At 39.6% G+C, this 16,395-nt stretch overlaps 1 protein-coding gene across 1 annotated transcript in view; it reads right to left on the bottom strand.

Annotated features, from left to right (window-relative positions):
- FREM1 (FRAS1 related extracellular matrix 1) overlaps positions 1 to 16,395 on the bottom strand; it is a 145,735-nt gene that overhangs the window by 103,733 nt on the left and 25,607 nt on the right. Inside the window, exons 7-9 of the mRNA XM_065908057.1 lie at positions 12,511 to 12,642; positions 8,592 to 8,936; positions 1,441 to 1,583 (exon numbers count right to left, since the gene is read on the bottom strand). Of these exons, the coding sequence (XP_065764129.1) occupies positions 1,441 to 1,583; positions 8,592 to 8,936; positions 12,511 to 12,642 (620 nt within the window). The remainder of the gene's footprint in view (positions 1 to 1,440; positions 1,584 to 8,591; positions 8,937 to 12,510; positions 12,643 to 16,395) is intronic.

Here is a 16,395-nt window from a genome sequence, read left to right as displayed (position 1 = left end):
GCACAGTTGAATGGATAAAACAGAAGATGTAGAAGTAAATCCTACTAATAGTTTTCATTTTGGACTATCAGATCAACTAAGATTTCAAGAAAAAAAAGAATCAATAAATGGCACAATTATATACATTGATGAAAAGAGGAGGCTGTTCTACGTAAAGGAATTTTTTTTAGTCAATAAGCAGATGAATTGAGAATTTCCTCATTCATTTTTCCATTACTTCTTTTAGCAAGGAGCATCTACCTCCTTCAGTTTCTGAGACATCCCTATCATTCCTCCTGATCATCCCCTTTTGTTACTTTTATCCTGGCAAACAGATGAATAACCCAATCATCTACGTCTTGGCTAATGTCAATGACGGTGACACTATGAGATGATATTATATCACCAATAGGGATCAGGTTCAAAATTTGTTTAGACCCCTATATATGCTAACTTCTGAAATAAGAGGTATAAAATGCCTAGCAAAAAGAACTATATATAGTGTGTGTCACTTATTTTTAGAAGACATTTGTCCATCCCTACCACCAGCTGCCCTCGCCTCACAAGAAATTTACCCCTTTATAGCTATCCAGACCCTTTTTTTTCTGTAATTTCTGTAGGATGATGGCTCCTTAAACCTATTTTTGTATTCTGTATATTTAAATAAAATCCTTGAATGTTAATAAAACTCTTAGTTCTTCAAAAGCAAAAATAAATAAAAGCAAATATATTCATTGAGTACTTACTAGGTGCCAGAAGGTTCACCATATTCATATGTATTATGTCATAAGGAAGTTCTTTTATCTGTTTTACAGATAAGGAAACTGAGACACAGGTCAGTTAATGCCAAGGACAGGAGAAAAAGACAGTCTAACTACAGAGCCTATATTTTAACCACCACACACAAAATAAATCAGTGTTGTTGTTTTTTTTTTAATGTTATGAAGCAAGCAAATCTCATAAGATACTCTTCACAAAAGGGTCCCATAGTTAACTAACTTTGGAAACACTGCATACATGGAAATGTACATAACCCACTTTAGTATTCTTGGGCTTCCCTTGTGGCTCAGCTGGTAAAGAATCCACCTGTAATGAGGGAGACATGGGTTTGATCCCTGGGTTGGGAAGATCCCCTGGAGAAGGGAACAGCTACTCACTCCAGTATCCTGGCCTGGAGAATTCCATGGACTGTATAGTCCATGGGGTCGCAAAGAGTCGGACATGACTGAGTGATTTTCACTTTCACATAAGTTTGAACAATGTGAACATAAGCTGTTCACGTAAATTTGGGGGAAAGTAAATTTTAAAAAGCAGTTATGTTGCAAGGATATTGACTTAATTTTGCTTCTTCCATTGCTCCTCAAACTCTGGAATCTGTTTTCACAGAGTTTCTAATAATATCTTCCAGAACTGATATCTGTGGACAAGATTTTGGGAAAGTGTTCAGAGATGGACTCTTACCTGTGGCACTGAGAGATTTGGAGGTTCGTGGCTGTCCCACAGGACAAATTCAAATGAATCTTCAAAGATTTCTCCACCAAAGTGACGATAGTAAATGATGCCATTGAATAGATCCCTCTGAATGAAGCCAGGGACTGGATAGCCTATAGAGTCCACAAAATATCAAATACCTTTGTAACAATCTGCCAGGTGCTGGGGTAAAATAATTTTGGATTTATCCACAAGTTTTTTCTGCCTAGTATGTTGCATGTACCCAAGGAGTATTTTTTTAAAAGTATAGCTGATTTACAATATTGTGTTAGCTTCAGGTATATAGCAAAGTAATTCATATTTTTTTCCAGATTCTTTTCTGTTATAGATTATTAGAAGATTCTGAATATAGTTCCCTGTGCTATACAGTAAATCCTTATTGCTTATCAATTTTGTGTATAGTAGTTTGTTTGAAGAATTATTATTAAATGCCCTATCAAAGCAGGACGAGAAGGAGGTGACGGCTTAGATGATTAAATGGCATCACTGACTCAATGGACATTAGTTTGAGCAAACTCTGGGAGATAGCAAAGGAAGAAAAGCCTGACGTGATGCAGTTCATGGGGTCAGTCTCAAAGAGTCAGACACAACTTAGTGACTGAACAACAAAAATCACAACTTATAAATAATAAAGCATAAAAATTAAAGTTACTACCTCTGCCTTAGTATATAGAAAAATTGGCATTAGAAAAATATTTTCAAGAAACAGTCTTAAAGTCAGACAAGATGGCAGAGGAGAGAAAGACCCTGAGCTCACATCCTGTCATGGGCATACCAAAATTACAACTATCTTCAGAACACCCATCAGTGAAAAAGTCCAGAACATACCAGAGGAGATCTTCTATAATTAAAGTTATAAAGAAACCACAATAAGGTTGGTAGGAGGAGTAAAGTCACAATATAGTAAAATTTCATACCCCAGGGCAGGCAATACACATACAGGAGAATAATTACAAGTGCAGAGTTTCTCTCAAAGGATTAACAGCTCGAAGTGTAAGCCGAGGGATCCCGCACTTGGGAAGATGAGTCTCCAAGGCATTTGACTTTGAGGACCTATAGGGTTACTTTTGATAGACCCAGACAGCTGGGGGAAATAGAGTGTATGCATGCATGCTCAGTCATGTTTGACTCTTTGCAAGCCCCTGGACTGTAGCCCGCCAGGCTCCTCTGTCCATGGGATTCTCCAGGCAAAACTACTGGAGTGGGTTGCCATTTCCTCTTCCAGGGGATCTTCCTGACCCATGATCCATGGGTCTCCTGCATCTCCTGCACTGACAGGCAGATTCTTTAGCACTGTGCCACCTGGGACATGGGGGAAATACAGACTTCACTCTTAAAAGGCACACAAAGAATCTCACATGCCTCAGGAAACAGGGAAGAAGCAGTAATTTGACAGAAGTCTAGGTCAGAAATTAAAAGATGCTTGCTCCTTGGAGGAAAATCTATGACATGTTAAAAAGTAGAGACATTACTTTGCTGACAAAGGTCCATCTAGTCAAAGCTATGGTTTTTCCAGTAGTTATGTATGGATGTGAGAGTTGGACCATGAAGAAAGCTGAGCGCCAAAGAACTGATGCTTTTGAATTGTGATGTTGGAGAAGACTCTTGAGAGTCCCTTGGCCAGCAGGGAGATGAAACCAGTCAATCCTAAAGGAAATCAGTCCTGAATATTCATTGGAAGGACTGATGCTGAAGCTCCAATACTTTGGCCATGTGATACAAAGAGCCAACTCATTGGAAAAGACCCTGATCCTGGGACAGACTGAAGGCAGAAGGAGAAGAGGATGCTAGAGGATGAGATGGATGGATGGCATCACCGATATGATCAACAAGTTTGAGCAAGCTCTGGGAGTTGTGTGTGCTACAGTCCATAGGGTCTGGTGTGCTACAGTCCATAGGGTCACAAAGAGTTGGCCCATGACTGAGAGACTGAACTGAACTGAACTGGATTGAACTGAACTGAACTGGACTATGTTGGACTGAACTGAACTGGACTGAACTGGGTCAGAACAACTTGTTTATCTAGGAGAACCTTCTGGAGAGACAGGAGGCAACCACAGTTCACTCTGGGGACACAGATACTGGCAGCAGTCATTTTTGGGAACCTGTTCTACCACACAGACACTGGCTCTAGCAAGCACCATTGTGGAATCCTCCTCCTATCTTACTGGGGCCAAGACCCAGCCCCGATCCAGCCCACAGGCCTGGGGGTTCCAGTGCTGGGATGCCTCAGGCCAAGCAACTAACTGGGTAGGGACACAGCCTCACTCAGGCCATCTTAAGACCTCCTGAGCCAACAGTTGCCTCTGGACACAGCCCTGCCCACCAGAGAGTGCAGGACCCAGCTCCAACCATCTCTGGGTAGACACCAACTCCAGAATAGCCTGGACCCCAGACCTACTCTCCAGGGAGCCTACTCTAGCCCCTGAACTAGTTCTATCTACCAGGGAGCATGTACTAACTGCATAAAATCAGATATGCAGCCGGCAAACACATCCTGACCAACTGGACCATTATCCTGTCCACTAGCAAACCAACACAAGCTTCAGGACTCCCCAGACCCTGCACTCAACAGGGTCAAGAAGTAATCCCATGCACCAGTGATGCAAAACCAGCTCTAGGACCCTTAGGTCCTGTAACTAGACTTGAGTATCTGCCTCTGCCTGCCAGTGGGCCACGCTAGCCCTAGGACCTGGTTCTACCCACCATTGGGTGGTAACAGCCCCAGAGTCTCCTGGATCTTGACCCAACCCAAGAATAAGCCAGCATTAATGCCACCTTGTGACCCAGTCCCACCAACCAGCAGCCAGCAACCTCCACACAACCCAGGGCCTGGCAACCAACCAGACAGGGAGTAAACCAAGCATATAAGACTGCCTACACAGTCAGCCCAGCACAATAGGAAGACACACACATCCCCTAGAACATATCACTTGGGTGATGAGAGCAGGATGTGTTGCTAGGACACATATGATGTCTCCTACAAAGGGCTGCTTCTCCAAGGTCAGAAAGCATAACTAGCCTACCAGATACATAAAAATAAAAACAGCAACCTAGGTAAAAGGAGGCAACAAAGGAACATGTTTCAAACAAATAAGATAAAACCCCATAAGAATAACTAAGCATACTGTAATGTTCTTTATCTTTCTGGCTTACTTCACTCTGTATAATGGGCTCCAGTTTCATCCATCTCATGGTAATGATAACCCTATATGCAAAACAGAAAAAGAAACACAGAAATACAGAACAGACTTTTGAACTCTGTGGGAGAAGGTGAGGGTGGGATGTTTCGAAAGAACAGCATGTATATTATCTATGGTGAAACAGATCACCAGTCCAGGTGGGATGCATGAGTCAAGTGCTCAGGCCTGGTGCACTGGGAAGACCCAGAGGAATCGGGTGGAGAGGGAGGTGGGAGGGGGGATTGGGATGGGGAATTCGTGTAACTCTATGGCTGATTCATATCAAACCCACTGGGGGAAAAAAAAAAAAAAAGAATAACTAAGCAAAGTAGAGATAGGCAATCTACTTAAGAGTTCAAGGTAGTGATTATAAAGATGATCAAATAACCCAAGAGAAAAATGGATGCACAGAATGAGAAGTTTTTTTTTTTAATGAAAAGTTAAAAAATATGAGGGACAACCAGACAGAGATGAAGAATACAGTAACTGAAGTGAAAAATACCCTAGAAGGAATCAAGAGTAGACTAAATGATACAGAGGAACTGATCAGCGTGCTGGAAGACAGAGTAGTAGAAATCACTGATGCAAAGTAGACAAAAGAAAAAAGAATGAAGAGAAAATGAGGACAGTTTGAGAGACCTCTGGGACAACATCAACCACCCTAATATTCACATTATAGCAGTCACAGAAGGATAAGAGAGAGAGAACCTACCAGCATATTTGAAGACATAAGTCAAAAACTTCCCTAACTTGGTAAAGAAAACAGCTATCTAAGTTTAGGGAGTACAGGGAGTCTTATACAGGATTTACTCAAAGAGGAACACACCAAGACACATTATAATGATAATGGCAAAATTAAATATAAAGACAGAATATTAAAAACAGCAAGAGAAAAGCAACAAATAATGTATAAAGGAACCCCACATAAATCTATCAGGTGAATTTCAACAAAAATCCTGCAGACCAGAAGAGAGAGGCACAATATATTTTAAGTGACGAAAAGGAAAAACCTACAACCAAGAATATTCTACCCAGCAAGACTCTTGTTCAGATTTGATGGAGAGATCAAAAATTTTACAGGCAAACAAAAGATAAGAGTTCAGCACCACCAAAACAGCTTAACAAGAAATGTTGAAGGAATTTTAAGAGAAAAATAAAATACCACAACTAGAAACATGAAAACTGCAAAAGGAAAATTAGTAAAGGCAAACATACAGCACAAAGTTAGTAAGTCATTCACACACAAAGATATGAGGAAGATTAAAAAACAAAAGTGGTAAAATCATCTACATCCACAATAAGCAGTTAAGGGATTCATAAAACAATTAGATGGAATATATGACATCAAAAGGGCTTCCCTGGTGGCTTAGCAGTAAAGAATCTGCCTGCCAACACAGGAGACACAGGTCCAATCCCTGGGTCAGGACCTCCTCTGGAGAAGGAAATGGAAACCCACTCCAGTATTCTTGCCTTGGAAATCCCATGGACAGAGGAGTCCATGGGGTTGCAAGGGTTGGATGCAACTTAGCAACTAAACCACCACCACCATGACATCAAAAGCAGTGAGGAGAGAAGAGTACAGGGTTACTAAAATGTATCTGAAATTAAGACACTGATGAAAGAAACTGAAGACAACATAAACAGATGAAAAGGTATACCATGTTCATGTACTGGAAGAATTAAAATTGTTTAAATGACCATATTACCCAAGGCAATCTACAGGTTCAATGTAATCCCTATCAATATATCAAGGGCACTTTTCACATAACTAGAACAAATAATTTTAAAATTTGTATGGAAACACCAAACTCCAGATTGTCAAAGCAATCTTGAGAAAGAAGAACAGAGCTGGAGGACACTGCCTTCAGACTGTACTACAAAGCTACAGTAATCAAAACAGTATGATACTGGCACACAGCAGACACACAGATCAATGGAACAAAATAGAGAACCCAGAGATAAACCCATGTACTTATACTCAATTAATCTACAACAAAGGAGCCAACACTATACAATGGAGAAAAGACAGTCTCTTCAATAAGTGGTGTTGGGAAAACTGGATAGTTACATGTAAAGCAATGAAATTAGACCATTCTCGAACACCATATGGCTTTCCTGGGAGAACTGGGTTCAATCCCTGGGTCAGGAAAATCCCCTAGAGAATTCTTGCCTGAAAAATCCCATGGACAGAGGAATCTGGCAGGCTACAGTTCATGGGGTCACAAAGAGTTGGACACAACTGAGCTTTGAACTAATACCATAGACAAAAATAAGTTCAAAATGGATTATAGACCCAATTGTAAGACCTGAAACCATAAAACTCCTGGAAGAAAACTAAGGTAGAACACTTTGACATAAACTATACTGAGTTTTTGTTTTGTTTTGTTTTGTTTTGGATCTGTCTCCTAAAGCAAAAATAAACAAATGGGACCTAGTTCAACTTAAAAGTGCAGTGAAAGAAACTATCAACACAACAAAAAGACAATCTACTGAATGGGAGAAAATATTTGCAAATAATATGATAAATAAGGGATTAAAATCCAAAATACACATATAACTCAACAGCAAAGTAACAAAGAACCCACTTAAAAAATGGCAGAAGACTGGAAAAGGCATTTTTCCACAGAAGACTTACAGATTGCCAACAAGCAGAGGAAAAGATGCTCAATACCACTAATCATCAAAGAAATGCAAATGAGATATCATTTCACACCTGTCAGAATGGCCATCACAAATAAGAAATGGCTAACACAAATAGCAAATGCTGGCAAGCATGTGGAGAAAAGGAAACCTTGTACACTATTGGTGGAATGTAAATTGATATAGCTACTGTGGAAAGCAGTAAGAAAGTTTCTTAAAAAACTAGACATAGAATTTACCATATATCCCAGCAACTCCACTCCTAGATATACACTTGAAAAAAATGAAAACACTAATTTGAAAAGATATGCGCACCCCAGTGTATACTGCAATACTATTTACAATTGCCTCGATATGGAAGCAACCTAAGTGGACATTAATAAATGAATGGGCAAAGAAGATGTGCCATTCACACGCACAAACACACATAATGAAATACCACTCAGCTATTAAAAAGAATGAAATTATGCCACTTGAAACAACATAGATGAACTTGCAAGGTATTATGATAAATGAAATGTCAACCAGAAAAAGACAAATACTATATATCACTTACATGTGGAATCTAAAAAGTAAAACAAACTAGTGAATGTAACAAAAAAAGAAACAGACTCACAGATATAGAGAACAAATGAGTGACTACCTGTGGGGAGAGTGAAGGAAGAGGGGCAATATAGGGGTATGGGATTAAGAGGTACCAACTGCTATGTCAACTACTATGCATAAAATACATTATACAACACAGGGAATATAACCATGTTTTATAATAACAATAAATGGAGTATAGCATTCAAAAATTGTGCATCACTATGCTGTATACCTAAAACTTATATAATATTGTGCATCAACTATACCTCAATTTTTAAATAATCTATTAAAAATAGAACAAAATATGCTTGAAAAACAACTAGTTTAGGTAAAACTGCTTGATGCCTATTTTATCAAGCTCCTTACCTATCTACTTCCAAAAGTAGCTGTGAAATTATTCTAACAAAATGTAAATAAAAGTTATTCATGAAATTTTTTATCAATAATCTAGAATAGGTCAAAATATTTCTTCAACATTATTTGTCCTATCACCTTGCATGGCAGACTTAATTTTTCATAGTGTAATGGTTACCTTGAGGCCCAGTTCTGGAACTTTCTAGATTCCCGATGGATAAATCAACTTAACCTCTCTAAGTCTCAGTCTTCCCATCTGTGAAATGGGAATAATAATAATAGAATCTTACCTCATAAACTTGATGTCTCTCTTAGCACAAATTCTAACACAAATGATCTTAACTGCACAACACTCACCTATCAGCCCTGGCGCTGGTTTCTTCATGATCTCTCCAGCTTGTGGCGGTTTTGTGATATTAAAGAAGATGTAGTCATCACTGGAGTCCATGTCTGAAGCTCTCAGCATGGAACCCTGGATTAGTATGGTCTGCCCCTCCTCCAGTTCAATCACAACATTTGTTATGAGGAATGGTGGACTGTCATCTTTCGGCAAGATGTTGATGGGAAACTTATGTTGGATGCTGTGTTGACTGTCAAATATCCTGAAGATCACAAAGTCTTTGGTGGAGTCACTGTCATCATGATGATATCGAACGACTCCAGCCTGAAGGTCAGCCACGGTGAAGAGAAATCCCTTCCCCCCTGATGGAAAGAACAGAGATGAGGCAGAATGAGAAAGATACGGAGGCAGCAGATTAGTAAAAGCAGCACTACAGGAGTGTGTGAAATGGAAAGTAGGGCAGGCAATACTTTCCTTACCTGGAAAAACCATAGATTGCTTAGTGGGCTCTGGGGCTCCAAAGACCCAGTTTGAATACTAGCTAGTTGTAACACTTATTAGCAGGGTAGACTTAGGCAAGGTATTTAATTTATTTGACACCCATATATAAAACAGAGATAATAATACCTACCTAACATTCCCTCTTAAGAATGAGAGTGCTCAAACATAGCATATCTACAATAAGCATTAATTGTTCTTCAATTCATTGTTATCAGCCAACAGCACTTCTTAAAGTAGTGGCTTCGAACTAGCAACATCAGAACCATTTGGGAAGTCATTATAAAATGCAAGTCATTTATAAAAATGCAAGTTCTCAGGCCCTACCATAGACCTACTGAATCAGAAATTCTGCGGCTGGAACTCAGCAATACATGTTTTATCAAGCCCTCTAGGAGTCTAATATGTGTTAACATTTGCAAAGCACTGGCTTAATGACCAAGAGCTTGAGCTGTGGTAGCAAATGGCTTGAGTTCACATACCAGCTCAGCCACTTTCTAGACCTTCAGTTCAGTCGTGCAGTTGTGTCCTACTCTTTGTGACCCCATGAATCACGGCACGCCAGGCCTCCCTGTCTATCACAAACTCCCAGAGTTTACTCAAACTCATGCCCATCGAGTCAGTGATGCCATCCAGCCATTTCATCCTCTGTCATCCCCTTCTCCTCCTGCCCCCAATCCCTCCCAGCATCAGGGTCTTTTCCAACGAGTCAACTCTTTGCATGAGGTGGCCAAAGTATTGGAGTTTCAGCTTCAGCATCAGTCCTTCCAATGAACACCCAGGACTGATCTCCTTTAGGATGGACTGGTTGGATCTCCTTTCAGTCCAAGGGACTCTCAAGAGTCTTCTCCAACACCACAGTTCAAAAGCATCAATTTTTTGGCACTCAGCTTTCTTCACAGTCCAACTTTCACATCCATACATGACCACTGGAAAAACCAAAGCCTTGACCAGACAGACCTTTGTTGGCAAAGTAATATCTCTGCTTTTTAATGTGCTATCTAGGTTGGTCATAACTTTCCTTCCAAGGAGTAAGCGTCTTTCAATTTCATGGCTGCAGTCACCATCTGCAGTGATTTTGGAGCCCCAAAAAATAAAGTCTGACACTGTTTCCACTGTCTCCTCATCTATTTCTCATGAGGTGATGGGACCAGATACCATGATCTTAGTCTTCTGAATGTTAAGCTTTAAGCCAACTTTTTCACTCCCCTCTTTCACTTTCATCAAGAGGCTTTTTAGTTCCTCTTCACTTTCTACCATAAGGGTGGTGTCATCTGCATATCTGAGGTTATTGATATTTCTCTTGGCAATCTTGATTCCCGCTTGTGCTTCTTCCAGCCCAGTGTTTCTCATGATGTACTCTGCATATAAGTTAAATAAGCAGGGTGACAATATACAGCATTGACCCATCCTTTCCCTATTTGGAACCAGTCTGTTTTTCCATGTCCAGTTCTAACTGTTGCTTCCTGACCTGCATATAAGTTTCTCAAGAGGCAGGTCAGGTGGTCTGGTATTCCCATCTCTTTCAGAATTTTCCACAGTTTATTATGATCCACACAGTCGAAGGCTTTGGCATAGTGAATAAAGCAGAAACAGATGTCTTTTCTGGAACTTTCTTGTTTTTTCAATGATCCAGCGGATATTGGCAATTTGATCTCTGGTTCCTCTGCCTTTTCTAAAACCAGCTTGAACATCTGGAAGTTCTCGGTTCACATATTGCTGAATCCTGGCTTGGAGAGTTTTGAGCATTACTCTACTAGCGTGTGAGATGAGTGCAATTGTGCGGTAGTTTGAGCATTCTTTGGGATTGCCTTTCTTAGGGATTGGAATGAAAACTGACTTTTTCCAGTTCTGTGGCCACTGCTAAGTTTTCCCAATTTGCTGACATATTGAGTGCAGCACTTTCACAGCATCATCTTTTAGGATTTGAAATAGCTCAGCTGGAATTCCATCACATCCACCAGCTTTGTTCGACAAGTGAATTTCTCTTAGTCTCAGGTTCTCATTTGCAAAGTAAGAATAATAGTACCTTGCTTCATAAAGTTGATGTGAGATAAAGTATGCAGAATGCTTTGCATAATTGGGCACAAAGTAAGTGTTTAATAAATGTTTGTACTATTTTCTGCATCCTCTGAGCTGGAATATCATTATGGGGTATGACTCTCTGCTTCATTTCTATAGTAGTGATAAACATTGCTTCACTCTGCACAAACTACTAATATTTCAATTCTTTCTGCAGATGGCCCATAGCTTTTCCCACTCCAGATGGTTTTATAGATTAAACATGAGTATAGTGAACACTGTGGGTTACTTGCCCATCCACCACTTTCTCCTCCTTCTCAGTACCAGAATCCTAGTCTTATTTGGAATGGTGATATAACCATTTAAAAATACTCAAGTTCCCAGACTCTGTTGCACCTAGGGGATAGTATGTAACTAAGTAAGACATGTAATTAGACTTCATTTCTTCAGGCTCCTGGGAAAAGTTGTTAAACAAAGCAAACTTAGATGGCATAGCTTTTTTTTTTATTTTTCCTTTTCTTTCTTCCTTCCCCTAATGCTCATTAGAAGCCTAGATGTGTAGGTACCATTCTGTGACCACTGACAGGGCAGTGCTGGTTTCATAAATACAGAATATCCACCTCTATGTAACTTGTCACAAGGAGAAAGTAACTCTTGAAAGTTTAAGTTGCCATAGTTGGATTTTTCTTACATGCAACTGAATACTCATCTGAATTTATACAACCAACCTTGAGCTAAGCTCCCATTGTCCTAGGATTAGGCAAGAGAATTTATCATTTTTATTTTTATTTGTTTCAGAATTCCTAATCACACATAATGATAAACAAGAGTTCTCTTTCTGCTTTACAAATAGGTAAACTAAGACGATAATGGAATTAATTCTGCTGAACTCATTACAAGGAAAAGACTATATTATTATTAACTATGGCTATTTTTATTAGGGCCATTACTTTGTTAACTACCACCCTTATAATTATAAACCCATTTCTTTTAAACTATGGCAGCTGCTACTAATAACATGAGCATAATTATTACTAAAGTATTAGCAACATGTTTTTCTGTTTTTCATCACATTTCTCTGAACCAGAGAAATGAAAAGGAAATATTTTGTCTTTAAACCAGGTTAAAATAATCAGTTAAGGAGTAAATTTAGAAGGAGCCCTACATGGGTTCAAAAAGCAAATCTGAGATTTAAATTATGGCTCAAATATAAAATATCATTCATAAATGTTCATCCATTGATTTGAGCATCTACTATAAAAGTCAATGGTTTTAAGATCTCTGGACCTAGGGAATATGATAATTCATATGAGAAATGGAACCCAAGAAATACCACATAAACCTTGTTAAATATGATTGCTTTTGGAGAAAATAATTGTGGGGTTTGATTCTAAGTGACAACGTTTGTTCCTTCACCTCTCAGAGTAAGCCGTCCGCGCTGCAGTCCGTCCACGGTGACTACCTGGACAGCATGAATGTCATCATTGTCCACAATCTGAAACTGTTCCCACGTGATGGCCCTAGACTGCCCCTCCAGGAGATTCAGACCTACAAGAGAAAACAAACAAACAAACAAAATGTCCTGGAAAGTTCTACAGCATGCCAAGATGACTACTTTCAGACAAGAGTAATAAATTTTCACTCATAAAATTAGGTAAAAATTGTATCTTCAAAAACTTCTCAAGAAACTGTAATTTAGCTTTTAAGTAACATTTTTACTTTTAGTACTATTAAATCTAACCTGATGAGTGGTTCCTTATGATCTATCCTTTAGAGGCACAATGGTGCCAAAAATAAACACTAGAGAGAAATAACAGATGTTATGTTCACAGGGGTCTCTAGTCCAAAAATGTACACAAGGAATATTTCAAAGGCTGTGTTCACGTATTTTAAGTAGGCAAGAGTCAGAAGCACTTTCACACATAAATTCTAAGAGCATAAGTAGCCCACAGGATAGAGTATTAAAGTGGTTAAATATTCATTAAATGTACAAATACAGAGTTATTGTGCTAGGGGAGCATTTAATGGTGTTAGACAGGAAGACTCTGACACTTTGTAATGAGGGTTGTGTTTTTGTTTTGTTTTGTTTTGTTTTTCAGTGGGTTTTGTCATACATTGATATGAATCAGCCATAGAGTTACATGTATTCCCCATCCCGGTCCCCCATCCCACCTCCCTCTCCACCCGATTCCTCTGGGTCTTCCCAGCCCACCAGGCCCGAGCACTTGACTCATGCATCCCACCTGGGCTGGTGGTCTGTTTCACCACAGATAATATACATGCTGTTCTTTCAAAACATCCCACCCTCACCTTCTCCCCCAGAGTTCAAAAGTCTGTTCTGTACTTCTGCATCTCTTCTTCTGCCCTGCATATAGGGCCATCATTACCATCTTTCTAAATTCCGTATATATGTGTTAGTATACTGTAATGTTCTTTATCTTTCTGGCTTACTTGACTCTGTATAATGGGCTCCAGTTTCATCCATCTCATTAGAACAGATTCAAATGAATTCTTTTTAATGGCTGAGTAATATTCCATGGTGTATATGTACCACAGCTTCCTTATCCATTCATCTGCTAATGGGCATCTAGGTTGCTTCCATGTCCTGGCTATTATAAACAGTGCTGCAATGAACATTGGGGTGCGCGTGTCTCTTTCAGATCTGGATTCCTCAGTGTGTATGCCCAGAAGTGGTATTGCTGGGTCATATGGTAGTTCTATTTCCAGTTTTTTAAGAAATCTCCACACTGTTTTCCATAGTGGCTGTACTAGTTTGCATTCCCACCAACAGTGTAAGAGGGTTCCCTTTTCTCCACACCCTCTCCAGCATTTATTGCTTGTAGACTTTTGGATAGCAGCCATCCTGACTGGCGTGTAATGGTACCTCATTGTGGTTTTGATTTGCATTTCTCTGATAATGAGTGATGTTGAGCATCTTTTCATGTGTTTGTTAGCCATCTGTATGTCTTCTTTGGAGAAATGTCTGTTTAGTTCTTTGGCCCATTTTTTGATTGGGTCGTTTATTTTTCTGGAATTGAGCTCCAGGAGTTGCTTGTATATTTTTGAGATTAATCCTTTGTCTGTTTCCTCATTTGCTATTATTTTCTCCCAATCTGAGGGCTGTCTTTTCACCTTACTTATAGTTTCCTTTGTTGTGCAAAAGCTTTTAATTTTCATTAGGTCCCATTTGTTTATTTTTGCTTTTATTTCCAATATTCTGGGAGGTGGGTCATAGAAGATCTTGCTGTGATTTATGTCGGAGAGTGTTTTGCCTATGTTCTCCTCTAGGAGTTTTATAGTTTCTGGTCTTACATTTAGATCTTTAACCCATTTTGAGTTTATTTTTGTGTATGGTGTTAGAAAGTGTTCTAGTTTCATTCTTTTACAAGTGGTTGACCAGTTTTCCCAGCACCACTTGTTAAAGAGATTGTCTTTTTTCCATTGTATATCCTTGCCTCCTTTGTCAAAGATAAGGTGTCCATAGGTTCGTGAATTTATCTCTGGGCTTTCTATTCTGTTCCATTGATCTATATTTCTGTCTTTGTGCCAGTACCATACTGTCTTGATGACTGTGGCTTTGTAGTAGGATCTGAAGTCAGGCAGGGTGATTCCTCCAGTTCCATTCTTCTTTCTCAAGATTACTTTGGCTATTCGAGGTTTTTTGTATTTCCATACAAATTGTGAAATTATTTGTTCTAGTTCTGTGAAAAATACCGTTGGTAACTTGATAGGGATTGCATTGAATCTATAGATTGCTTTGGGTAGAATAGCCATTTTGACAATATTGATTCTTCCAATCCATGAACACGGTATGTTTCTCCATCTGTTTGTGTCCTCTTTGATTTCTTTCATCAATGTTGTATAGTTTTCTGTGTATAGGTCTTTTGTTTCTTTAGGTAGATATGAAAGGGGGCAAAGCCTTTCAAAGAAACAAGTGTCTTTATGAATTACGGATTTCTCATGGTATAAGCACAGTGGTGGGATTGTTGGGTCATATGGTAGTTTTATTCCTAGTTTTTTTAAGGAATCTCCATTCTATTCTCCATAGTGGCTATAACCATTTTCCTTAATGTTCACTGCAGCACTATTTACAATAGCTAGGACATGGAAGCAACCAAAATGTCCATCAACCAGTAAATGGATAAAGAAGTTGTGGTACATATATTCAATGCAATATTACTCAGCCATAAAAAGGAACGAATTTGAGTCAGTTGAACTGAGGTAGATGAACCTAGAGCCTGTTATACAGAGTGAAGTAAGTCAGAAAGAGAAAAACAAATTTCTTATACTAACACACATATACAAACCTATTTTAAAAATGGTACTGATGAACCAATTTGCAGGGCAGGAATAGAGACGCAGACATAGAGAATGAACTTGTGGGCACAGCAGGGGACGGAGAGGGTGGGATGAATTGAGAGAGTGCACTGAAGTATATACATTACTATGTGTAAAATAAATAGCTAGTGCGAAGTTTATGTGTAACACAGGGAGCTCAGCCTGGTGCTCTGTCAGAACCTACGTGGGTGGGATGTTGAGGGTGGGATGGGAGGGATTAAGAGGGAGGGTATATATATATATACTATATATATACTATATATACCATGTATTATATATTACTATATATATACTTAAGGCTGATTCACATTGTTGTACTGCAGAAACCACCACAACCTTGGAAAGTAATTTTCCTCCAATTAAAAAAAAAGAAACGAGTGGATGAAATTTAAAGACGGTATACTGGTAGACACAGTGAATGCATTAATGCTTCCCCTCAAATCTGCCTGGCTTCCCCTGCCCCGGATGTTGACCAACTGCCTGCTTTCTAGCCTGGCAGCTCCAACAAACTTCCCACAATCCCCACACAGTAAAGCCCCGGCCGCCATCATTGCTTCATCTTCTGATGCCGCTGCCCTCAACCGCGCACCAGACCAAGTTTTGGCATGACCTTCCCTGTGACCGTGGCCAGGTCTCACACCATGGGACTCAAGGAATTTGTACAGTGACAGCTAAGAAGAGCCAAGTGACACAACCCCGGGCATGTGGGAAGTTAACCCCAGTGAGGCGAACTGACTGAGGTGAGAAGAGATGGAAGATGCCGACATGTGGTTGCTCACCCCTTCCCAGCCGCACCCCTGACTCTTCCCACACAGGATGTTTCCACCTCCTCCTGCAGACATCAGCACTATTGAGCAATAAGCTGTATTTTCTTGGAAAGCTACGATCAGCTCAGTCAAACCACCCTTCTATTTGCTACCCTCCAAACTCCCAACTTCCTTTTCCCCTTACTCCAGATTTCAG

The sequence above is a fragment of the Muntiacus reevesi genome, chromosome 17, assembly GCF_963930625.1.
Source record: "Muntiacus reevesi chromosome 17, mMunRee1.1, whole genome shotgun sequence".
NCBI classification, from domain to species: Eukaryota; Metazoa; Chordata; class Mammalia; order Artiodactyla; family Cervidae; genus Muntiacus; species Muntiacus reevesi.
This window is presented reverse-complemented; position numbering and strand designations above follow the sequence as displayed.